Raw genomic sequence first — 23932 nt, forward strand, 5'->3', positions numbered from 1 at the left:
CATTATATGATAGTGACATCAAAAAGTTCAGGTGCAGGAGAGGGAGAGGCAAAGAGTAGATGAAAAGGAAAAATTTTTTCTACTATTGTACAGTCAGTGATTACATTTAAGTTTCCACAGTGCCTCTTGAGGAGTAAGTATCAAAGACTTACTTCTGCCCTTAACTGCTGCTGTTCCATTGCAATGATAGAGGCCTGGGGACTCGTAGACATACTTTCTTCTGGCTCTTTAAAACCTGGAGCATTCCCCACATCTCCACTCACAAAGCTTACAACATTTTCGATCAAAGTGTGAACTCCCAAAGACTTGGTAAGATCAAAATCAGACTCAAAGGAGTAAGAGGAGTTGCATAACCAGTCTCTGCTATGTTTCAGGCGAGCCCAAGAGTCACTCAAGGATTCCAATTGACTGTGCATAGGACCTACATACAAACAGAACAAACATGTATCAATAACAACCAAGTAGAGCATACATTCTGAAACTAGGGGAGGGCTGAGTGCTGCTACCATACCAACTGGTGAGAAATGGACACTCAACGTTTGAATTACATGCATGCATTAAGTGAATCTGAGCAAAATGCTTTGGTAAAAACAAAAAACAAACAAAAACCAGAGCAATGTAAGAAAATAAAGGGAAAGCCCTGTTTGATGTATCAGTGTCTCTGAAAGCGCTTTAGCAACACACTGCCACAAGAAAAAGAAAGGCAGAAGCTGCTCTCAAAATGCTTAGCTTAAAATGCTCTGCGATATTAAACTAGACCATCATTTACGAACACAAAAGAACTAGGCACTTGGAACACTGCTCGTAAGACCTACAAGTACTAGAATTTCATCCAATTTAACATTATCATTGCAAAGAGTAAGTTAAGACTGAGCAAAGTGTCTACATATCTGCAATGAAACATTACCAAAAAATGGATATAGAAGGGCAAGTAAACTTATACAAAAAGGAGACACAAACATCACCCTTTGGGTTTCATTAATATAAGGAACACTTTCACTGTGTCATATGCATATTTACTGCATGTTGTGAAACTCCTATATAGAGGAAGCAAAGTTTCACAGACAAGAATATATGAGATTTGATGTAAAATGATATCTATTTAAAATTACCAAGTGATATCACAATAGTTGCTAAATATAATATCATTAGTTTTGCCAGTGGACATTTTCTAGACTAAACAGACTAAAACATTAGACAACAAATACGTTAGTATGTTTGAACACAACAAGTCATATGCCAATATTAGCTTTAAATATATAAATGTCCAATTCTTACAAGCTTTGTCTTTTTTAATTTAATTGATATCAGGTACATGAATTAGATTAACCATAATCCTTGGCTCATGATAATCTCTTATCACTGGTCCACACATGGCCTGCTTTTGTATTCATATTTATTTATAATAAATGTGAACACAAGAACTAGAAAACTGATAGTAACTTGTATCTACCTATCTGTTCCTCCTCTAATCCATCTCTCCATATCTCTTCCTACCTAAGGCTATATTATCCCCAAGCCTGGGTTTATCATTCCTTTGCTTTTATTAATGTTAAATATTGTTTTATCTTATATGTATTGCCAAGACAAATAATGTTTAGTTTTAGTGAGTTTTTGCTTTATAAAGAAGTATCATTTTATGTAATCTTTGTGGGCATACTCTCTTCCATCAGTATATTGCCAATATTCATTCACATTATTACATATAGCCATAATTCATTTGTGTGAGTACTGTATAATGTCCTATCACATGAATATATCAACTTTCTCTATTAGGAATGCATCTTAAGGTAGTCAATAAAATATGCATTCCAAAAATTGTTTTGTTGTATAACTAGATGGAAAAGATATGGAAAGAGAACTATTTAAACACTAATGCCCACAGAGAAAAAAAAATTAATAAATAATGATTGCCTGACTTATTTCTGAATTACTACACTGGTGTCAATAAAACCCCAGGACTTCAAAATCAGATGTAGAAATTTAGCTAATATTATAAAGTAACCGAATTAATTTATATGCATTCTACTAGAATAATTTAGAATAGCAAAGAAGACATGGTTACTCTGCCTTCCATGTTTTAGCAAGAATTCTTAAGATTAAAAAATGCTGAATTTTCAGTTTTACTGAGCATGAAAAATAACCAATCTGAAAAATTCTCCAAACTGCATAGCTGATTACTTTTTTCACGTAAAACAGAAAAGAGTAAAACAACCCAAAGAATAACGCCAAGTATGCATAATGGATTAAATTAAAAATTATAAAGAATAAAGCAGAAGCTAATTAAAAAAAAAAAAAGAAATAATCATTTTCCATTTCTGTAAGCACCCCAAATCCAGAATGTGGATTTAGCCTTAACTTACAAATAATAGTTTTTGGCTCTTTGCACTGAGCTTGTTTGTTCAATAATAAAATTTCAGAATAAAATGTTGTTTTCCAATACTTACAAATTACTTTTCAAAATGAAAATAAAATGTGCAATGAGCTAGTGTTAGAACCACAGATGTAAAAGAGACCTTGAAGATTATCCAGTCCTCAAATTCCAATTGAGGAAATGGAGGTCAAAAATTTGATCTATAAAATTAATAATGCTAATTCCTTAATTTTATGGGAGGGAGGTGATCTTACAAATTCCTGTTATTAATCAACTTCATGAGTCACCAATACACGGAAATGTCAAGTGCCTGCCTACACAAAGGTTCAACTATGAAGAATATACAAAGAGTGAATTGCTTTGATATAACCCAAAATGTTCTAGAAATGGGTGGCCAGCCCCTTAAAATCCTCTTGGCAAATTAAAGCAAGGGTCAAACTTTTTGTATAAAGAGTCAGACAGGAAATATTTCAGGTTTTTGTGGGTCTTAAAGGTCTGTGCTGCAACCACTCAACTCTGCTGTTGTAATAGGAAGGCTGTCACAGACAATATATAAACAAATGAGTGTGGCTGCATTTCAAGGAAGCCTTATTTACAAAAAGAGGTAGCAGGCCAGACTTGGTTCACCAGGCATACTTTGCTGACCCCAATGTAAAACATGCAACTTATTAGGTATATGACCCAAACAAAATTCTGTATGACTAAAACAAAGAACAGGAAAAGCAGCATATGAAAACATTAGGATAAATAAATAAAATAACTGTAAGCCAAATATTTAGGCTGACATCAAAAATACTTTAAAACAAAAACTTATGGAAATGAGAGATGAAAGAATTCTTAAGTCTTTAAAAAAAAATTGTAACAACCTGATTAACTTTGGTTTGTTCAATATTGTTTCACTGGAATATAGGAAATACTGTGTCTGAAAAGTACAATAAAAGCTTCTACAGAGTAATTGTGACTAAGTCCAGTTCTTACTTAGTATTATTTCAGAGTCATCTACTATAAAAAGGAAATACAAAGTTCAACAAGACTTTTTTTGAGATGGTTTACTTGTCCTTACAATTTTGGTTCTTAAATGGAATTTTCAAAATGAACATGGCAGAGCTGCAATACATACTTTATAAACCATAAAATATGTAGGCAAGCTAAAAGGGGAAAAAAATTAAACATGCCATCATGTACTTGCTTGAAGCTCTTCTTTTTTCTGGGGCTCAACTGGCCAAAAAGGAGTAAATACACTACCACACAAAAATCAGAAGACAAAAGGAGAAATTTGATACAGGAGACAACATTTACATTTGCTCTTCTTTATATAATCTAATTTGAAATGCAAAGATAAAAACAGCATTTCACCCATACATGTTATACCATGAAACACACATGCTGATAAATGTTTCCAGTATTATTTTTAGCTGTAAAACCCTAACACTTTATTTATAAGGCCTAAGGAGTAAAAAAAATCAAGTCATATAGTATTTTAACTAATAAGATTCCTGATGTTGCTTCTTAAATTGCTGCTTTGGTATCCCTACCATTTTTCACTGCACCAGGTTCAGCTTAAGTATGAAAACTAAAGTTAAGTATCTGCAAAGTTAGGTATCGTCTTTCAGCGATGGATGAGCTCAGTTCTACACAACTACAGCAAATCTTTTAAGTATTTATCAAAGTACCAAAATACCAACACATTTAACAGGTTTTGTATAAAATGTTGATGAGCTGTTGTAAGAATTAAATGAGTTAATATGTTTTAAGCATCAGAACAATGACTGGCATATGTAAGTAGTTTACAGGTGTTTAATGAATACAAAATGTCCTATTATCTCTGAGGCACCAAGCAGAAATGTTTCACCTATCTCTTTTTAAAGTAATTTAAGACTTTTGGTTTTAGAATTTAGCTTTAATGCCTCTGAACAGGTGAGCAAACAGCTACATTTATGTGCTCTATTTGCTCTACCCATTCCTACCATATTTGCTTGCTTGGACCAATTGTGAAAGATTAACTTGAATGAAGGAAGAAGCAGCAATCATGGTTCAAAAGCATGAATCCTAGTATCCCCAATGCCAAACACTGAAATTATAGGCACTAGTAATCCCAAGGAGGAGCCTTTGGAAGGAAAAGAAGAACAGCTGAAACGAGTATACAAACATTAATTGTTATTGATACATCTATTTAATTTCAGTGAATGTGACATAGTAACTTATCTCTAATTTCTGTTACTAGGTTTTTAATAACTCAGGGCCACTGAGACTAGTAAGTACAAAAGCTATGCAAGGGAAAAAATTGTCATTTCCTCTTCAAAATACTGGAAAGGGGTAAACAAGAGCATAGGAGAATTGTCACTTGGCAGGGCATCTGTTTGTCCTTCACAGCTCAAGTTATAATCAGAACACCTAAATGGCCCCAAACGGTTCTGACTTGGTTCGTTTGCCCAAATGAAGATAGGCATCTAGTCCAAATTGGCAATAAATAAGGAAAAAATAGGATTGTTTATTCTACCATTTAAGAACAAAACAAAACAAAACAAACCACTGCGGTCCGAAGGTAGTCACTAAATACAAATAATTTTTAAAAATTCCTTTCAAAATATATTCCCCTTAATGTATTTTCAATGTTCTTTTATTTTAAAGAAGGAAATCTATAAGAAAACTACTAAGTGTACATTTTCATTGTTTAATCTGTAAGCTCTAGTATTCATTAGATTGAAAACTATTTTTGCTGCCTTCCTAAAAGAGTAATTCTACTTTCTAGTCACCTATTCCTAAGAACAAAGCCATCAGCAGATTTTTCTCTGGGAACATTAAAATGCAATGATTATTAGGATAAACTGGTACCATATTAAGTGATATCATGAAGATTTATATAACTAGTTTCCCTCCCTATTATAATTTCCTAAGTGAATAATTAAAAAAAAAAAAACTTTTCCCATGAGGTCCTGTATTTGCTTTTCTGTTTTCAACAAAGTAAAGTTAAATTCCAAAAAGTTAATAGGTTTTGGTACTGCCTTGAGCTTTTTGGAGAAGGTGGTTTATCCACAAACAATATTTGGATTAATGGCTTCATTCATTTGTATCTCCTTATACCTACAACTATAGAAACTCCACATCTACTCATAGGATAACAGTTTAAAAACTTGAGCAGAAACCAACTCTAGGATAGTAACTTTGAAGTGTTCTAGCTATTTTTCCTAAGTAATTTACAATGAAATTCTAAGTCATTTGTAATTCAGAGAAAAGATACCACTTTCTGTTTTATTCTAAACATTACTTTGCACATACTGACATGGCTAATATAGACTAAATCTCACAGGATAAAGGTTTACGAGAAAATAATTTTAGCTAATGGACTATCATGCATAAATATAATCAGTACAGCAGGAAGCTCTTACTAAAAACTGGATCCCTTATGCTACTCATTAAATTTGGAGCCATTGTCTCTCTAGCACCAAATGATACACATATAACAGAAATTTTAGCAACAGTGCTCACCTGAGCTAACCAAAATTTTAATTTCTACGTCAAGTGGTTATGCAAAAAGGATTTTCTGGATAATTATGACACATGAACTCCCAATTTTCAAAGAATTAGAAAATAATAAAATACATATCGCACATTACACTAAACATCATTTAATTATTTTTATATCACAAATAACCTTATGATTTTTTTAAAAAAACCCAACAGCTATGTTATAGCTTCCAAAGACTTTCCAAATAAACAAAGTACCAGTTCTAGTCATTATTCTTAGTATTTCAGAAAAATCATTCTCTGTATTCTAATTAAAGGACAAAGTATCATATTTTATTTGACAGAATGCCAACATTTCTTCCTCTAAGTTATAAACACACAAATGAAAAAACTGTGCATGCATTTCTTCCCTTCATTCCTCAGTTTTCCCTCATCTCTCAGTTTGCTTCCTGTGGGGAACTGAACATTCTGCCAAGGAAGCTATCAAGAGAAGGGTTTGGGGGGCGCCTGGGTGGCGCAGTCGGTTAAGCGTCCGACTTCAGCCAGGTCACGATCTCGCGGTCCGTGAGTTCGAGCCCCGCGTCAGGCTCTGGGCTGATGGCCCGGAGCCTGGAGCCTGTTTCCGATTCTGTGTCTCCCTCTCTCTCTGCCCCTCCCCCGTTCATGCTCTGTCTCTCTCTGTCCCAAAAATAAATAAAAAACGTTGAAAAAAAAAAAAATTAAAAGAGAAGGGTTTGGTTTTGAAGTACAGAAGACTTACTATCACAGAAAATAATTTTTCCCACAGGCTCTTAAAAATTGCCACCAGCACCAATGTTGAACATTTCACATTTTCACAACCACAGTATAAATGGGTTTAATAAAAGTGCCAGTTAATAGAGAGCAATACTTGGGGAGTTTTTAGGTATCCTTGAATTTAGAGTCTCTGAAACAGCTGTCCTTTCCATACATTTTTATGTATAACCAAGAGTTAACTGTATTATTTACTAAGAAAGAGCTTCTAACAAACAAGCTAAACTCTTGATAACACTCGTAAAATTGTTCCTCATGGGAAAATTTGTCTAGAAATCATAAGCTTATGTCTTACATGCTGTATCTTAAGAGGCAAATAGTAAAAAAAAAAAAAAGTGGAAACTTTCTGAAAGTGTGCATGCAGAGACAGGAGGTGAGTGGAGAAGAGTTCTCATGTAATACCATTAAACTATGGCAACTGTACCAGTGAACTAAAACATAGCAAATAATGTACATAACCCCCCATAATGTAAAGCATTACTTTTGGAGTTCCACACAACTTTTTAAAAAGTCAAAACACATGACAAATGAGAAACAGACTGGTTATTAACTCCTAGACATTTCTGTTTTAAAAGTGTGTATGTTAAAGAAAATGATTTCCTTTTAACTCTTCCAATAAAATGTTTCTAAATTTGTTTTTGCAATAATGTTTCAAAGACAATCATATCTAAATACATCAGATATAAAAACAGCTACATCATTTAACCAGATTTTTAATTTCTTAATACTTACCTCTCTTTCTATGAGATGATGCCAAATCCAAATCAACATTTCGTCTTCCACTCTATTAAGTTAAAAATGAAAAATTTAGTTGTGAAAAGTGTTTTAAGATTAGATTTAATACAACATTAGAATAAAAATACATAAAATTATAACAATGTGCTACCTGTATACCAGTCCAGTCAGACTAAAAAGTCTAATAAAACGTCTCAAAAAAACCCACTGAAAACAGCTTTAAGAAAGCCCAGGTACATAACTCTGAGATACTAAAACACAAAGTCAAGGTGTATGCTAATTAACATTGTAGAGTAGCATAAGTTTTTCTTTGTTGTCACCTTTTCTTTTTTGGAATTATTGCCTTTTTTTTTTTTTAAGTTCATCTATGTATTTTGAGAGAGAGAGCAAGCACATGCACAAGTTGGGGAAGGGCAGGGAGAGAGGGAGAGAGAGAATCCCAAGCAGGCTGTACACAGTCGGCACAGGGCCCAATGCTGGGCTCTGAACTCACAAACTGTGAAATCATGACCTGAGCCAAAATCAAGAGTCAGACGTTCAACAAACTAAGCCACCCAGGTGCCCCAGGTATCTTTGTCTTTTATCTTCCAAATAAACTATAATCTTATTAATACCTTCCATAGGTCTAAAGCCTCCTGTAGCAAAGTCTCATTTTCAAAAATTGCTTTCTCTATTCTTATTTTACATTCTTTTCAAAAGCCCCACTAGTCTTGGCTAGGCATTTTAGAGGAAGAGAATCTGATGAATCCACCCTAACAGAAAAGTAACATAGTCCTAAGACTACTGGCAGTATTTTAAAGGATTTTTAAATGTTTTTAAGGGGTGCCTGGGTTAAGTGTCCAATTCTTGACTTCAGCTCAGGTTATGATCTCATTGTCATAGAATCAAGCCCCACATTGGTCTCTGCACTGGGCATGAAGCCTGCTTAAGATTCTCTCTCCCTCCCTCTGCCTCTCAAACGGGCATGCGCGCGCTCTCTCTCTCTCTCAAAAAAAAAAAAAAAAAAGCCTATTAAATCTAGAAATCTCAAATTGCTGAAACTGCAGACAGCTCAATAAAATAGTGAAGGTTTTCAGGAAGAACAGAAGTATATTTCTGTTGGGGAGGGGTGCAGACAACTATCTGCTCTGCTCATACGTACAGCCAACCAAGTACAAACCATAGGTGACTGACTCATTTATGCAAAGACTTGACATTATGGTCTTACTAGGCATTTCATTTTTACTCTATCACATAATTTTTAAAAATGGTGGCAAAGAAGAAAGGTTGTAGAAGTGATAAAACAGATTCATTTAGGAACTGCCATTGTAGAAAATCATTACCTGGTTACACACAGACACATGTACCTACATTGTAGATAAACACATTTCATCTTACATACACACACACACCAAAAATAAGTATGTTGTCAGGCCATTTGGTGCTAGACAAAATATGAAATGTTACAACCGCTCCTGAAGATATCAGTGGATCATGCAAGAAAACATTTTTATCACACAGTACCTTGGTCATGAGGGGTCACAGAATAATTTTATCTCAGGCCTCAGAACTAGAATTATCTGTTTCCCTTGAACAACTGGTTTGTTATATCTTTTAGACACTGAATCTTGTAAATCATTATGCTGTTCCTCTTTGGTGGCCTACTTTTAGCCAAACATCACAGGATATGGTCTGAGGTGTACAAAATCTCACCCAGGGCTTTATCTTTCAGTTTCTTTCAGTCCTAATTCATTCACCTAATTCATCCTTTTATAAAGTATTTATTTTTATACACTAAATCAACTCCTTTGTGGAATAAGGAAGAGAGGGAATAGATTAAGAGAGTGTAGTATGAAATGCTGGATAGGTATGACAACTGTCAATCACACAGTTGAACTTACGCTTAATTAACTGTTGAGGTTTACTAAGACAGAGAAGTAGATAATACATCATGTAACACTCTTTATAAAAAAAGGATAAAGCAAAGATTGAGCATTAAACTGATTAACTTCAGTTACGTTAAGAAAGCATTTCATTCATTCACAAATCAGAAATGAAGTACCACTAGATATTAAGAATATGAACGGAAATCCTAAATAACCTGACAGAAGGATAATGTATTTTAGCTGGAAAAACCCAAACTGCCCCCACTGTTTGCCCCTCTTCATCTATACCAGGCTGAAGGCTCAGCCCACATCTCCCTTCATCTGCAAAAGAATCTGCTCTGGTTCTAGACTTTCCTATCTCTTACAAGACTATCTTTCTAAACATTCTGTAAAGAAAGATGATCAAGAGCAAATCTTTTTCAAAAATGTGTTTATTAATCTTTTATAAACTGTAGGAAACTCAATGTTAACCTTGGCAACTAAATCTAGGCTCAATCTACTTCCACTGATCTCTCTTTCCATTCTGTTCTGAAAATATATTTTTCAACACGTTTTAAATATTACCAAACTTGTTCTTTACAACAACCCAGTTGAAGCAAGTATAACAGGTAGTTTTCTTTTCTTTTTTTTTTTTTTAAGTTTATTTATTTTGAGAAAGACAGAGAGTATACACATACGCAAGCAAGGGAGGGGCAGAGAGAGGGAGAGAGAATCCCAAGCAGGCTCTGTGCTGTAAGCAGGAAGCCCAATGCAGGGGTTGAACTCAAAAACCGTGAGATCATGACCTGAGCCAAAATCAAGAGTCAGATGCTTAACTGACTGAGCCACCAAGGTGCCCTGCATGACAGGCAGTTTTATTCCCCATTTCAAAATAAAGAAGCTGGGGTTCAGAAAGGTAAAAATCTTGCCCCAGGTAAAAATCAATAGTAAATCTTAAGCCTACTATGACTAAGTGAGATTTCACTATTTGTTTTCTCAAAGTATGTTGCTTTAACTACATCTATCCTCATTTTTTATCTTTTCACTTCAGTGGAAATGAATTATCAATCTACAAAGCATACTGTAAAAGACATGAGGGGCATTACAATAAACCTGCCTTCTAAGAGGTCTGCTGGAAAGAAATACTAATAATACATAAATAAGTATGATGTGAGACAAAACATTAGTGGTTCATTAGAGATACTACCAAAATGTCACAGAAATAACATGAAGACTCCTGGGAGTAACGTGATCTTGGAAAGCTTTCTGGAAGAGATGACACTTTAGCCAGTTCTTAAGAAAAGATAAGACCCCCATCAATAAAATCCAGGAGAAAGACATTTAAGGCAAAGAGTGCTTGAGCAGAGGCTCAAGAGGTATGTTTGGGGTCTGGCAGGTGGACTATCATGCCAAAAATACAGATTACTGCAGGGGATAACTGGTTCCAAAGGCAGGCAGGAAACATCTTCCAGAATCTTGATTTCTTGGTAGGTAGTGCAGAATCACAAAGTTTTCTAAGTAGGAAGGGAGCGTGACCAGCTGGTATTATTTTTGTTGTGTTTTCTTTTTAATTTTTTTTAATGCTTATTAATTTTTTAGAAAAAGAGAGACAGACAGAGCACAAGGAGGGAAGAGGCAGAGAAAGACGGAAACACACAAGCCAAAGTAGGCTCCAGGCTCTGAGCTGTCAAAAAAATAAAGAAGCATAAAAAAAAAAAAAAAAAAAAAAAAAAAAAAAGCTCTAACTTTGGGAACAGTATCTAAGGAGAGGAACTGAAAAAAGTAGGGAGATCAGTTTAAAACTACCAGTCCAGGCAAAGGTAACAAAGGCCTGAATTAAAGAGTAGAAACACTAAAAAATAAAAAAAGGGCACCTGGGTGGCTCAGTCAGTTGAGCGTCTGACTCAGCTCAGGTCATGATCTCACAGCTCGTTCAGTTCAAGCCCCACATAGACTCTGTACTGACAGCTCTGAGCCTGGAGCTTGCTTCAGATTCTGTCTCCATCTCTCTCTCTGCCCCTCCCCTGCCTGTGCACTCTCTCTCTCTCCAATATGAATAAACATTAAAAAAAAATGTTTTAAGAGTAGAAAGGACAGAATGGGCACAAATATTTTACCAAAACAGGTAACACAATAATTCATCCATTCCAAAAACTTAGTGATTGCCTCCTGCTACATACCAGGCACTATACTGCAGGTACTTGCAATACAGCAGTAAACGAAACAGCAAAAACTCCTGTCCTCAAGGAGCTTATAGTGTAGTAGAGGCCAACAGAAAGTGATAAACAAAATTATGTTTGGTGCTGGGGGATAGGGGGGTGGTGGTGGGGGGAGACCTACCTAGCAAGGCAAGGTAGACAGGGACTGAATATGTGGAAAGGAGGGCAAACTACAATTTTAGACAGAGGGGTCAGACTAGGCCTCACTGAAAAAGTAAAAACAGAAGGAAACATTGAAGTGAGGGAATTAGCCAGGCAGACAACAGTATTCTAGTGGGGGTGGGGGAGGGAAATAGGTAAAAGCCCTAAAAGGAGGTTGTGTGGTATGTTCATGGAAAAGGCAAGAGGCTAGTGTGATAGAAGGAGAGTCCTCAATTAAGGAGGCCAGTAAGAGATCAGAGTGACAGTGGAGCCAGCATATGTAGGGTCTTGTAGGCCCCTGTAAGGACTTATGCTTCTAAAAAGCAGTCACTGGAGGTTTTGAGTAGAGAAGTAACATGATCTATGTAATAAAAACTATCACAGGGTTAGGAGACTACATTATGAGACTGATCAGACTGAGAGGAATCTCAGAGACTATAAGAGAGGAAACATGAACTGGGAGCACAGAGATACTAATGGTAATGACTAAAAGACGGGAAGAACAAACAAAACACCATGGTACAATAAAATCTGCTTAGGGACACTGCTGAACTTTCCTTAGAGGAGGAATCTTCTTTGCTTAGAAGTTTCTCTGAAACAATACTTTTCTGTTTATGTAGTACTTTATACTTTTCAAAAGTATTTTCATATCCATCATCTCAATTTACACAATAGAGGAATTTCAGAGCTAAAAATGGAGCTTATAAACCACGCACTCAGTCCAAAAAACCAGAGTTTCTGTTTGGGCTGCCATGTGACATGACCAAAGTCTCACACATTGTCATAAACACAAGAGGCACTAATGTCCTCCTATCACAGCGGGACACTAAGGCCCAGATAAGTCAAGTAACACGTATAGATTATTCACATACAAGACAGAGGGAGAGCCAAAATGCAAATCCAGCTATGAACTCCAAGTCCAAAACTACTCAAAACTAGTAATCTCTTAGACAATTTGCACACCATAATTTACCTATCACACTACAGCATATTTTGTTCCCTGCTTCTTAGGTAAATCAGCATCTCATCTGTTTGATTTTGACTGTAAATGCCTGCAGCCCAGGTCCTGAGGCTTTTTTGGTAGGTAACTGAGAATTACTGACAGATTTTAAGTAGAGGAAATATAAACAGACTTGTGAAATGTGGAAGATGGGCACAAAACAAGCAGTAGGTCAACAAGTTTGGAGGCTTCTGGACTAGTCCGAGCAAAAGAGAAGGAAAGTTTGAACAGAACAGTGGCAAAAGGGATGGAAAGGACATATCAGAAACATACCAAGGTTAAAATTTGCAAGACTTGACTAACTAGATGGTAGGGAGTGTGGGGGTTTGCAAAGACAAGAAAATAAGGAAAAGAAAAGGATGAATCCTGAGTAGTTAATAATACCACCTACTAAGATAGTGAATATAAGAAAAGAAAGTTTGAGAGAAAGATGAATTTATTTTTGGATAGGTTAAGATTGGGGTAACCTCACTTGTTCAGGAGGACTGTCCACCAATGAGTCAGATATATGAATTTGAAGTTTAGGAAGAAGTCAGAGCTAAAGACAGAAATCTGAGGGGCATCTGGGGGGATCAGTTGGTTGAGTGCCTGACTTCTGCTCAGGTCATAATCTCACGGTTTGTGGGTTTGAGCCCTATGTCAAGCTCTGCACTGACAGCTCAGACCCTTGAGCCTGCTTCAGATCCTGTCTCTCTCTCTCTCCACCTTGCCCCACCCCCATTTGTGTGCTCTCTCTCAAATGTAAAGAAATAAAATAAAACTTAAAAAAAAATAAAGATAGAAATCTGAGAATCACATTAACATATAGGTGGTAAATATCTATGCAATATAGTTATCCCATTTTTCTTAAAAGTTCTTTTTAAAAAGTTTTTATATGTCTAAAACAAACATATAGTACTTACTGTAACCAAACGCTTATATATCTATATGCTGAAAACAAAAATCCCTCTTTACTCAATCTAGGTATACCTACCAGTGCGTAACCCTCTTCATCTGATTCAGGCTGAGACAAATCAGATTCACTCCTCGATTTGATCAGTCTATAATTTGGACTTGCATGGACTAGCCGGCTCTCTGCAGTAAGACTTTCACTCCTGTCTCACATGCACAAAGAAAAGTTTTTCAATTTGGGATTGTTAGTAAACATAAAATTGAATGGAACTAGCAGCACAGACCTAATACATACACAGTGAGGAGTAATTATATCTGTCAAAGGGAAATCCTGACTCTTGTGTAAGCACAAAGCCCTTTACGATGACAGCAAACCAACTTACATGCCACTACATTACAGAGAGATGCAACAAACTTCGTATGTTTGTCAACTACTGTTGTTTATATGTATGAAAAATTGTGCCTCCTCATCTAATCAGAAATTTCTATTCCAGGCTGAAACAGTATCACTCTTTACATTACTTTAATACATTAATATATTACTTCACCCTAGTCAATTTGGATTTCCTCCTCCACATGTGTGTTCATTTCAGAAGACCACTATAACTTCGAGAACAAAGTGTTGCACTGAATAAAGTCACAAATGTTTCAAGTTTCTAGTCAGTCCCACCTGGTCATAAGTCCACCCCCTTCAGAGGCACTTGTTGAAGGCTGCTGCAACTGTCCTTCTTCCTTCCGCTTCTGAAGCTCCTCAATCACAGGACTTACTCCTAATATTAACAGGGCACACCGATGGATCACAGAGTTGCAGGCAGCGGTGTACACATCCTGGCCCTCAGGAAGGTCTGTGCTGACCCTTCGCTCTTGCTGAGACTGGGGAGGTGGATCATCAGCTCGAGCCCCAGACCCTGCCCCACTGTTCATTCTATCTCGATCTCGGCTACGAGCTACTTCACGGGCTGAGAGGAAACACTGAAAGATTTCTGTAACATGCAACACAAAAACAAGGTCTTAACACATGGGGAGAGAAGAGCAAAGAAAATAACAATAAAAATAGTCATAAAGTTTGGATCAAAAACTTACTGAAAGAGGGAAAAGTTATTTTTTAGACATTAAATACAGCATACTAAGTTAAGATTATATTAAATACATGTAAAACATTAAACTTTTCACAAAAATTAAAATATGAAATAATTATGCCGTTATAGAATTCAGATTTGGTTTATTCTATTTCTACTCTTACTCATGACTTAGATCAATGCTTTCCAAGTGGCCCCAGACCAGGGCATCAACATTTTCTGGGAACTTGTTACAGATGCAAATTATCAGGCCAATCCCAGACCTTCTGAATCAGAAATTCTAGGCATGGGGCCAGCAATATGTGTTTTAACAAGCCATCCAGCTGATTTTGAGCTCTGCTGAAGTTTCAAAATGACTGAGTTAGATTAAAATAACTATTTCTGAAATGTTTATGACCTTCGTATGAAAAATGTCAGGTTACAAAAGAAACAAAATTTAAGTTGCATGAGTTAAGAATAGCCCCCCCTCCCTCTCTAAAGTCTATGTAATTCCTGACATCTATACTCCATTGTATCTCAAACACATTTAAAAAGTAAAACCACTAAAGGTCTTTGCTGAAACTGAATATGATAACAATATACAGCCAAGACTGCTTCAGAAAATCAAGTGGCATCACCAAGAATGTCCATCTAATACCAGCCCTTCCCAATTCACAAGTGTAAAAAAATAATGAGTTTAGTGAGATTCTGATGCAGTGGCAGATACTTCACAACAGGAAAATAATTTTTTGTTCAAATTTGGAGTGAAGACAGTATTCTTTATGGGGCACCCAAGCAGAAAATTTGGATAAATACTAGATTCATCTGTTCATACAGAAGTATAAACTTTAAAAATGGCTTTCATATGTGTATTTTATAGAATTATTACATAATATTTTCATTATGCTGTTTGAAGTCTCATTTCTGTAAAAACCAAAGCAACAAACTCAGTACAAAGCTTGAAATCAGTTAAAGTAATTAAGAGAAGGGTCACTGGAACTTTGGGCAGATCTCATTCGATTTCCAGCTGCTACTAATCTGGCCCTAGGCATAAATTTTGCCTCCTTAAATCTCAGTTTGCCCATCTTTAAGATAAATACCAGAATTCATCTCATTAGACTATTGTAAGGATTATCCATCTATGTGAAGCATATGACCCAGTGCCCAGCACATAACACAGGTGCTCAAAAACCGTAGCTGATTTAAAATTATTACTCCCCAGTGACTATTATGCTTTCTTTTACTATAATTGAAGGTTACAGTTTGTTACCATGTTTTCCCCTTTGGCCTTTGTTTTCCAGAATTTTTAAACTAAGTTTTAAGTTCAACTGCAAAAGTCCCTTCAGCCTAGGTTTTTAAAATATAATTATTCTCCCTCCCCATCTCCAATCCCTTTTCTCCTCGTTTTTTAAAGTAGTTTCTGGTTTTGAGCCACCTCCATATATCATTTTTACAACTATGCAAAACACAAATTGATAATAAAATGTCAAATTGATTAATACACAGAGATAATCCCAATACCAAATGCATAGCTAGCCATAATGTTTCAGTCTATAAAGTGAATATACATTTTAACTTGAAATAGCCAAATCACTCAAAAGATACTAACACATGTTTAAAAGCTTTGGTATTTCCTTTTAAACATCTAAATGATTACAACAGTTTTCTATTGTAGCCTTGAAATATACAAGTATGGAAAGTGTTATAATCACCCAGCCAACAGAATTCTCATGCATATTCTTGCTCTCTACTGACAATGGCAGTGTAGTCAGTGGGTGATATTTATAATTTTAAAAGTGTGACATATAAAAAATAACTAGGCTCTCCTAGTAAGTGCTGGAAGAGGCTCTCTTCCTCACCACACAGAGGGGCCAGGCCAATGGACAAATTGGTACCCTCCAAAACAAACTCTGTATGACCTTATCCAATCACTCATGGGCATTATTGCATGCATAAGACTCAGTGGAACAGTTACTGGTTCTAAAAGCCTGCTTTCAGAGCTTTTCAGCCCCAAACATGCAATCCAATAGCTTCAAAATGGAAGCACAGTTTTTAAGAGCTGAAACATTAGCTAATGTAAATTCAGATCACCAGGAGAATATCAGATCCTTACAGAAAAACTACAGAGAAATGTTTGCCCTTCTCTTCTCCAGTCAGTTCCCCTACCATGAAGAATGCCACGATGTGGATCTGTTAATTAAGAAGGGTGTACTCACTGCCAGCTGTCATCACTTCATGTTCCCGTTCTTCTTCTTCATCCTCCGGCTCGGGATGCCCCTCTTCCCGGTCTCGCTCAGCCTGTTCTTCCATTTCAGCTTCTTCATCAATGGTCCGGGTAAACGAATGCTCCTGAGGATCAACATCTGCAGAGTCCTGGTTTTCCGAGATCTGAAAGAAACCATCAAAGCTACACTGAATATAGTTTTCAAAACTCTGAAAAACTTCATCAAAACTTTGACTTTTTGATCATGGAAAATATTGCTAAAACCAACAACACATGAATTTTACTACAAAAATCCAAAAGATACACTGAATAAATCTGAAAAGATCAGAAACAATGTATGTACACAAAATATGTACAGAGACACCTATATGCTCTTTCCCTCAGTATTTTGATTAGAATGTCATGCTATAAGTGGATTTGAATTTATACTGCTACTCAGCTATAAACTCTTACAGAACTGCAACTTAAAATGAGCTGAGTATAAAACCAAGCATAAAAGGTAATTTAAGAACAGAATTTATATACCATTCAGTCTCCTTCAAGCTGTGTATGCTATTACTACTCTGTATAAATGTTTAATAATTCTAATTTAAAATTGTATTTTCCAGACTTTTTTCAGAGAAGGACACCTATGCTCTACTCTTAGCAAATTTCAATTTATAAACAGTACTGTTTTTAATTTTTTTAAATTTCTTTACTTTCCCCTGAAGAAACCACAAATTAGAAATCTGATAAGAACAATGTTAATTTTATTTCCCAGTGGTTAAGCTAACTAGCAGTCATCTAGAGGACAGAGTCCTTACAACAAAAGTTAAGAGTGTCACAAATGCCATAACAGTATGCAACATTTCTCCCACAGACTTTAGTATAAAGTGCAAGTGAAAAAATTTAATGATCTTCTCAGATGCATAATAAAAGTTTTTTTGTGATTGACAGCCAGTAAATAATTCAAGAATTTCACAGAGATGGGGATACTGAGCAGTCAGTCAGACTCATATAATACATTAAAAAGTCATTTATTGCCATAATATGTAAGTTTCAAATCTGAGCCTCAACAAAACAGCACATTAATACATTTCCTGGATTTTCCAGGTCACTAATAGTTAGATTCACAAATGTTAAATCAGTGCATGCCAAAATTCTATAGAATTCTATTATATGTTATAATAGAAATTATAGAGAATTCTATAATACAAATGCAGAGACAGAGTTTGGTTTTTAAAATCTAAGATCTCAGTAACAGGGTGCAATTCATCTAATGTATAAAGTTTCAAAGTAAGCATTTCTGAAGCTGATGTACTATCCAGGCTTATAATTTATAGGAGGATCATGTTATCAGGATTACCCAGCACTTTAAAAATCGCCTATTTTTGCTGCAAGAATAACTTCCGGAGTAATCTTTAAGAAAAGGTTTCAATCTTTACCACCAGTGGTGGACAACTGTAATCATGATAAGGCTTTCTTCCTTATGTTCAGCTAACCGTGATTTTCCATTCAGTTGTTACCTTTTGGTGCTGCCTATGCCTTCTAGTAAAAGAAACACCCTTACTTCCTCTTCTACATGGAAGCTTTTTAAGTATTGTTAAGGCAGCTATCATGTGACTCTCTTCTGTTTTCATTTCCCTAGGCTAAATGTTTTTGACACTTTCAGTTTTTATATAAGATGACTTTCAGACCTTTCACCAATCCAAGGTAGCTTTTGTTAATGTCCCTCATAAACTATGGCACCCCAAATTAAAAGGATAATTCAAATGTGGTCTGATCAGCACAAAATAAAGGAATAATATTTCATATGATTTGGACACCTCAATTTATTCTTACTTATACAGCCTATGAATATACAAACTTTCTTAGCAGCCATATCACTTGATAAATGTGGTGTTAAATAAACCCCAAATTTTTTACTCATCCAATTTCTTCACTATAAAAAGAAGTATGTACTTGATATTTACTGAATATCTGCAATGATCAAGGCACATTTTTTCCCCTCACATAAACCAATAAGGAGCTATCTCTCATAGCTTGCAGAAAAACAGAAATTGACTGATTTCCAACTTTACCCATCTGTCTCGTGATGATGACCTGGTCTGAATAAGTTCAAGGTTCTTGCAAGCAAGTAAACGACTTCGAACTTTGTACACACAACGGTACACTTCTGACAAGCTTTTACCAGGCTGATATCTAAATAAAGAACCAAAATAGAAAAGTTACCTAATTTCTAACATCATGAGAGCAAATATTTGTCTGAGGATAGTTTTAAGTTACTTGCCGGCTTTCTCCACATGCTTGGCTAAGTAAATTTGTATGTTTCAGAAGGGCTGCAAGAACAAATCTAGACACAGTGTCCAAGAGTGACTCGTTGCTTAAAGTTGCACTGTCCCAATCTGAAAACAAAAATGATTCATTAACATTTAAAAGGGCTCAGAAAACAGTTCAGAGATAATTTTAATAGCTTTAGTAATCCAACAGGAGAATGTTATCATTTCCTAAACGTTAACAAATGCACCTACTAGGTCCTATATACTGTTCTGTGTGCTAGGGATATAGCAGTCAACGAAACTAAGTCCCTGATCTCACAGAATTTATATTCTAGTTGGGGGGTGGGAGACACCAATAAATATAAACATTAATATGACAGGAAAGTGCTATGGAGAAAAATAAAGCAGGGCAAAGAGAACAGGGAGTGCCATACTATTTCATACAGGCTAGTTTGCAAAGATCTCTGATAAGGTACAGGTGAGTAGAGATGTAGACAAAATCGGGAAAGGTACCACAGAGAAATAGTGTCCCCTCAGAAAAAAACTAGTGTAGAGGCCCTGAGGTGGGTTCAAGGAGGCCAGTGTGGCCAGAACAAAGTGTGCACACATAAGTTGTAGGAGACGTTAGAAAGTTGGCTGGAGACTAGATCACACAGGGCCTGCAGGCCACTGCAAGTCCTTTAGATTTTACTATAAGGGAAACAGGAAGCACCATTAGAAGGCTTTGAGTGGAAATACAATATGATCTGATTTGTGTTTTAAAAGGCCAACTATAACTGCTGAGTGGTGAACCAGATATGGACTGCAACAGCAGTACTGCAGTAACTCAAGTGAGGAATGATGGTGACTCAGACCAGAGCAGTAGCAGTGGAGGTAGGAAGAAGTGGTCAGATTCCAAAAGCGTTTTGAAGGCAGAGTTGACAGGATTTGTTGATGGATCAGATGTGCGAATACAAGAAGTCAAAGTTGACTAGAAATGTACTTAGACTGTGGCTGATTTACTCATACAGCCAGACTACAGAAAGAACGCTTTGGGGAAATAAGGAGCTGGAATCAGGAGTATGGTTTTGAATACTGTCTATTAAGCATCCTAGTAGAGATATTGTGTAAACTAGTCAAGTGTGAATATATGTGGTATTTGAAGCCATTAAGTAGATACTGTGAATACAAAAATGAAATGAAATGAAGTGGGTAAGAAACGAAACAACAATGGACACAGATGAGTACGTGCAATAGAAAACCAAAATCACAGCATCAGATGATGAGAACTAGGCAGGTGCTTTCTTTAATTCCACGTTAGCATACTAATGCTATACTTTAAAAATGTAGTACATGCAGTAGATTCCAAATAGGGGTGGGAGCTTTACTGTCCACTAGACTTTTGACAGATTTACCAAGCTACTTAAAAATAAAACCAAACAAAAAACACCCATGGAAAATATCATGCCCCAAGTCAACATTATTTGTTCTTAATCCCTTCTTAAAACTCCTATCTCAAGAGATAAAATTTTTTATCTTGGTTTTGTAGTCATTTCTGTAGGCTTCGGTAAAAACTAAGTTCAGACTTACCTATTTCACAGGTAAAAAAAAAAAAAACAAAACCCTGACAATATAAACATGCATGATTTTAAAAAAATCTTATAGGCCACAGCAAATCTTAAACGATAGACTCTATTACATAAAAAATTTTCCACATTAAGTTCTTGAGAAATCATCTGTTCCAAGGGAATGCTTGCTATTCTGACAGCTGCTACGACTTAAAATCAAACAATGACCCATATCAAGGACTCTAATGCTCAACTTAAAATGCAAACTATAGACCCTCTGCTGTGTTTCCAATTTAGCAAGAGATTATCCTCCTATAACAATTTGTAAAGTAATGGGTTATTTTCTTCATTAAAGTTATGGTCATTTCATATCAAACACTACAGAACGTTTCCACTATTCAGGTATAAAGTCTAAGCTACAGTGTACAAGCAGTTCCACAAAGGGAGCCATACAATGAGTTTTTATTCATCTTATGTTTATATCTTGTTTTTAAAAGTTCTAGCTGCAGGGGTGCCTGGGTGGCTCAGCTGGTCGAGCGTCTGACTTCAGCCCAGGTCATGATCTCGCAGTTTGTGAGTTCAAGCCTCCCATCAGGCTCTGTGCTGACAGCTCAGAGCCTGGAGCCTGCTTCGGATTCCATATCTCCCTCTCTCTCTCTACCCCTCCCCTGCTCACGCTCTGTCTCTCTCTGTCTCTCAATAATAAACGTTAAAAAAAAAAAAAATTCTAACTGCAATTAACAAGTGATATGATTAAAAAAAAAAAAAACCCTAACTGAACATTCCAAGCAAATGATGCAAATATGAGAGAATATCAGAAAATACAACTTAGAAAGTAAATTTTTTTCCTCCTCCATTACCATACTTTTCCACTTCTGCTTGGAGTCAACACAATACAGAATGAATAAGTAAAATGAATAAACTGGATGAAATTAAACTTTCAAAGGTATCATATCTAATGGTGTTTTAAAGATGTAAACAATACGCACCTCATTTCATGTTTATTACACAAAATGAAAGGCAATAAAAGGTAAAAAATGTATTTACTTTTACCATTTTTATCACAGAAGGAAGACAATTCAAAGAATAGGGGGAAACTAAAGATATGATAAGAAAAAACACCCAGAGAAAGACAACTTATGGACATGGGATTCTGAACAATCAAGGTCATTATTAAAAAGGAAAGCATGGGAACTAAAAAGAAATCAGGTATACCTTTTGAAAACTTGTATATAAGGTTAATTTTATTTATCAAATAATATTAGAAATTGAAGTAACACTACATACTTGCATGGCACTTTACTACTGTACTCAATAGTCCATCTTATTTCAAATCGGTATCTTCACTAGCACTCTGTAGTGGGCAAATGTTTTACAGAGAAGGAAAATGACCAGGCTTAGACTTCTACATATACCGCTTTTTAGTTCTTACCCTAGGGCTTACAAAGGGAAGAGATTCATTAACAGGCTCTTAAACTAGGTCTATTTACACTGCAGGGATCCTGCAGTAAAATGTTTGCCTCTGTATTTATCTTTTATATAAATCTCAATTTTCCCATAGTGTTTGCTAAAATGCATGCCCAGAATATTTTCCACAAAGAAGAAAAAGAAACTTATGTTTAATGTTATTTGTAAAATACTTTTTTCTATAAAAAATAAGGTGATTCCTGTGATTTTCTATTGATACGTATCACACATATTTTAGTATCACAAGCTATCTCCATATTTACCAACTTCATCCCCTTCATCTTACCTTTACTAACAGCATAATCCTGCATGCTGATCCAAAGACTTCGAGCAGGCTCTTTTGAACAACCCAATGCCAAGTCTACATAGACAGCAATTTCAGGCCGCAGTTTATAATCAAAAGGCTTCTGTTCTTCATTTCCCGAAAGAGCTACTTCTAGCAGGCAACTCATACATTTATCTAAAAAGAATTATTCAAATTATCAATTTTAAACCTGAATAATTATGGTGCTACAAATAAAATCTCAGCACTTTTATTTAATCCATATGAAATCATACCTTTCAAACCATTTTAAGTAGATGCTACAAAGGTAAAGTCCTTTAACATTTCTCAATGGGAGGTAGTATCACCTTCTAATCACAGCCAGAAGGATGTGTGACCACAACATCCAGGGAGGAGTTGTGGCATTTTGGTAGGCAGGGGTCAGGGAGGCTAAATGTCCTACATGTGCAGGTCCTGTAGAACTCTTTTGTTCAAAATGGAAGGATATCCTCACTGAGAAATATGGGAACACAGGGAAAGGGACTAGACAATAACTTAATCTTTTTTTCTAGAATTAAGGGAAAATAATCAGTTAAGTACCATTCAAGAGAGGGCAAAGATACCATGAACAATTTCTCTACTGATATTTACATTTGCTCAAGTGGTTCCTAACCTTTTAATGGGACATTTTGGCATTCAGAATTCATTTCCCATTTAAAAAAATAGCTAAAATGATAGGTTTGGGACTAATACCAAAAGTCAACGTAACCCACAATAGAACTGAATTACCATATATTTACAATTTTACAAAGGACAGTAACCTTTTCCTAATACATGGAAGTATTTTTTTAAAGTGTATTTAGAGAGAAAGTGTAAATGGGGGAGGGGCAGAGAGAAAGAGAGAGAGAGAGAGAGAGAGAGAGAGAGAGAGAGAGAGAATATGAATGAATCCCAAGTAGGCTCCGCACTGTCAACATAGAGCTCAATGCAGGCCTTGAGTTCACAAACTGTGAGATCACCACCTGAGCCAAAGTCAAATGCTTAACTGAGGGAGCCACCCAGTCATCCCTGCAAGTATTTAAACATAAAATGTAACTAACTGACTAAAGTAAATGTAACAGAAATATGAGGAAGGTAGAGATAAAGATATTTTTGTCCTCAGGAGGACATTTGCAACTACCATAGAATTAAACACTAACAGCACTGGAAACATATTTACAATGTTAAACATCCCTTGAAAAACCATGATTTTACTTTTCTTGGTACAACTGTATCCTAAGTACCCGTCTAGCATCATCAGCCATGGCTAGAATCACTATCTGGTTCATAATTGACATGATGAATAGATACTCTATTTGGAAAAGGGAGAAAATCTTAAACTGCTCTTCTCAATCCCACTCCCCAACCCTCCAAAATCCAAAGCAGAATATGGGAATTTTGACTTGATTTCTATCTATTGTTTTCCCTCTCGGTTGAGATCCTCTTAGATGGAGATTTCTCTTAGACTTTCCTTCTTGGACGCTGAGTCTCTTTCTCTCATCAGAGGAACAATGAATTTGAGGTCAGTAAGACCACATAAGCTGTCTAATCAACTCCTTTTATGGATCAAAGTTAGAGACCCAGAGAGACTAAAGGATCAATCCTAAATAAAA

At 35.8% G+C, this 23932-nt stretch overlaps 1 protein-coding gene across 13 annotated transcripts in view; it reads right to left on the reverse strand.

Annotated features, from left to right (window-relative positions):
- Positions 1-23932, reverse strand: part of HERC1 (HECT and RLD domain containing E3 ubiquitin protein ligase family member 1) — a 187240-nt gene that overhangs the window by 80617 nt on the left and 82691 nt on the right. For 11 of the 13 annotated variants that reach the window (XM_049611706.1, XM_049611711.1, XM_049611710.1 and 8 more), the window contains 8 exons: positions 22305-22478; positions 19016-19130; positions 18807-18927; positions 16739-16910; positions 14135-14474; positions 13547-13667; positions 7367-7418; positions 153-421 (listed from right to left, as the gene is read on the reverse strand). In XM_049611706.1, coding sequence (XP_049467663.1) covers positions 153-421; positions 7367-7418; positions 13547-13667; positions 14135-14474; positions 16739-16910; positions 18807-18927; positions 19016-19130; positions 22305-22478 — 1364 coding nt within the window. The remainder of the gene's footprint in view (positions 1-152; positions 422-7366; positions 7419-13546; positions 13668-14134; positions 14475-16738; positions 16911-18806; positions 18928-19015; positions 19131-22304; positions 22479-23932) is intronic. The other 2 variants (XM_049611714.1, XM_049611717.1) reach the window with 1 other exon arrangement.

The sequence above is a fragment of the Panthera uncia genome (genome assembly GCF_023721935.1).
Source record: "Panthera uncia isolate 11264 chromosome B3 unlocalized genomic scaffold, Puncia_PCG_1.0 HiC_scaffold_1, whole genome shotgun sequence".
Taxonomy (NCBI): Eukaryota; Metazoa; Chordata; class Mammalia; order Carnivora; family Felidae; genus Panthera; species Panthera uncia.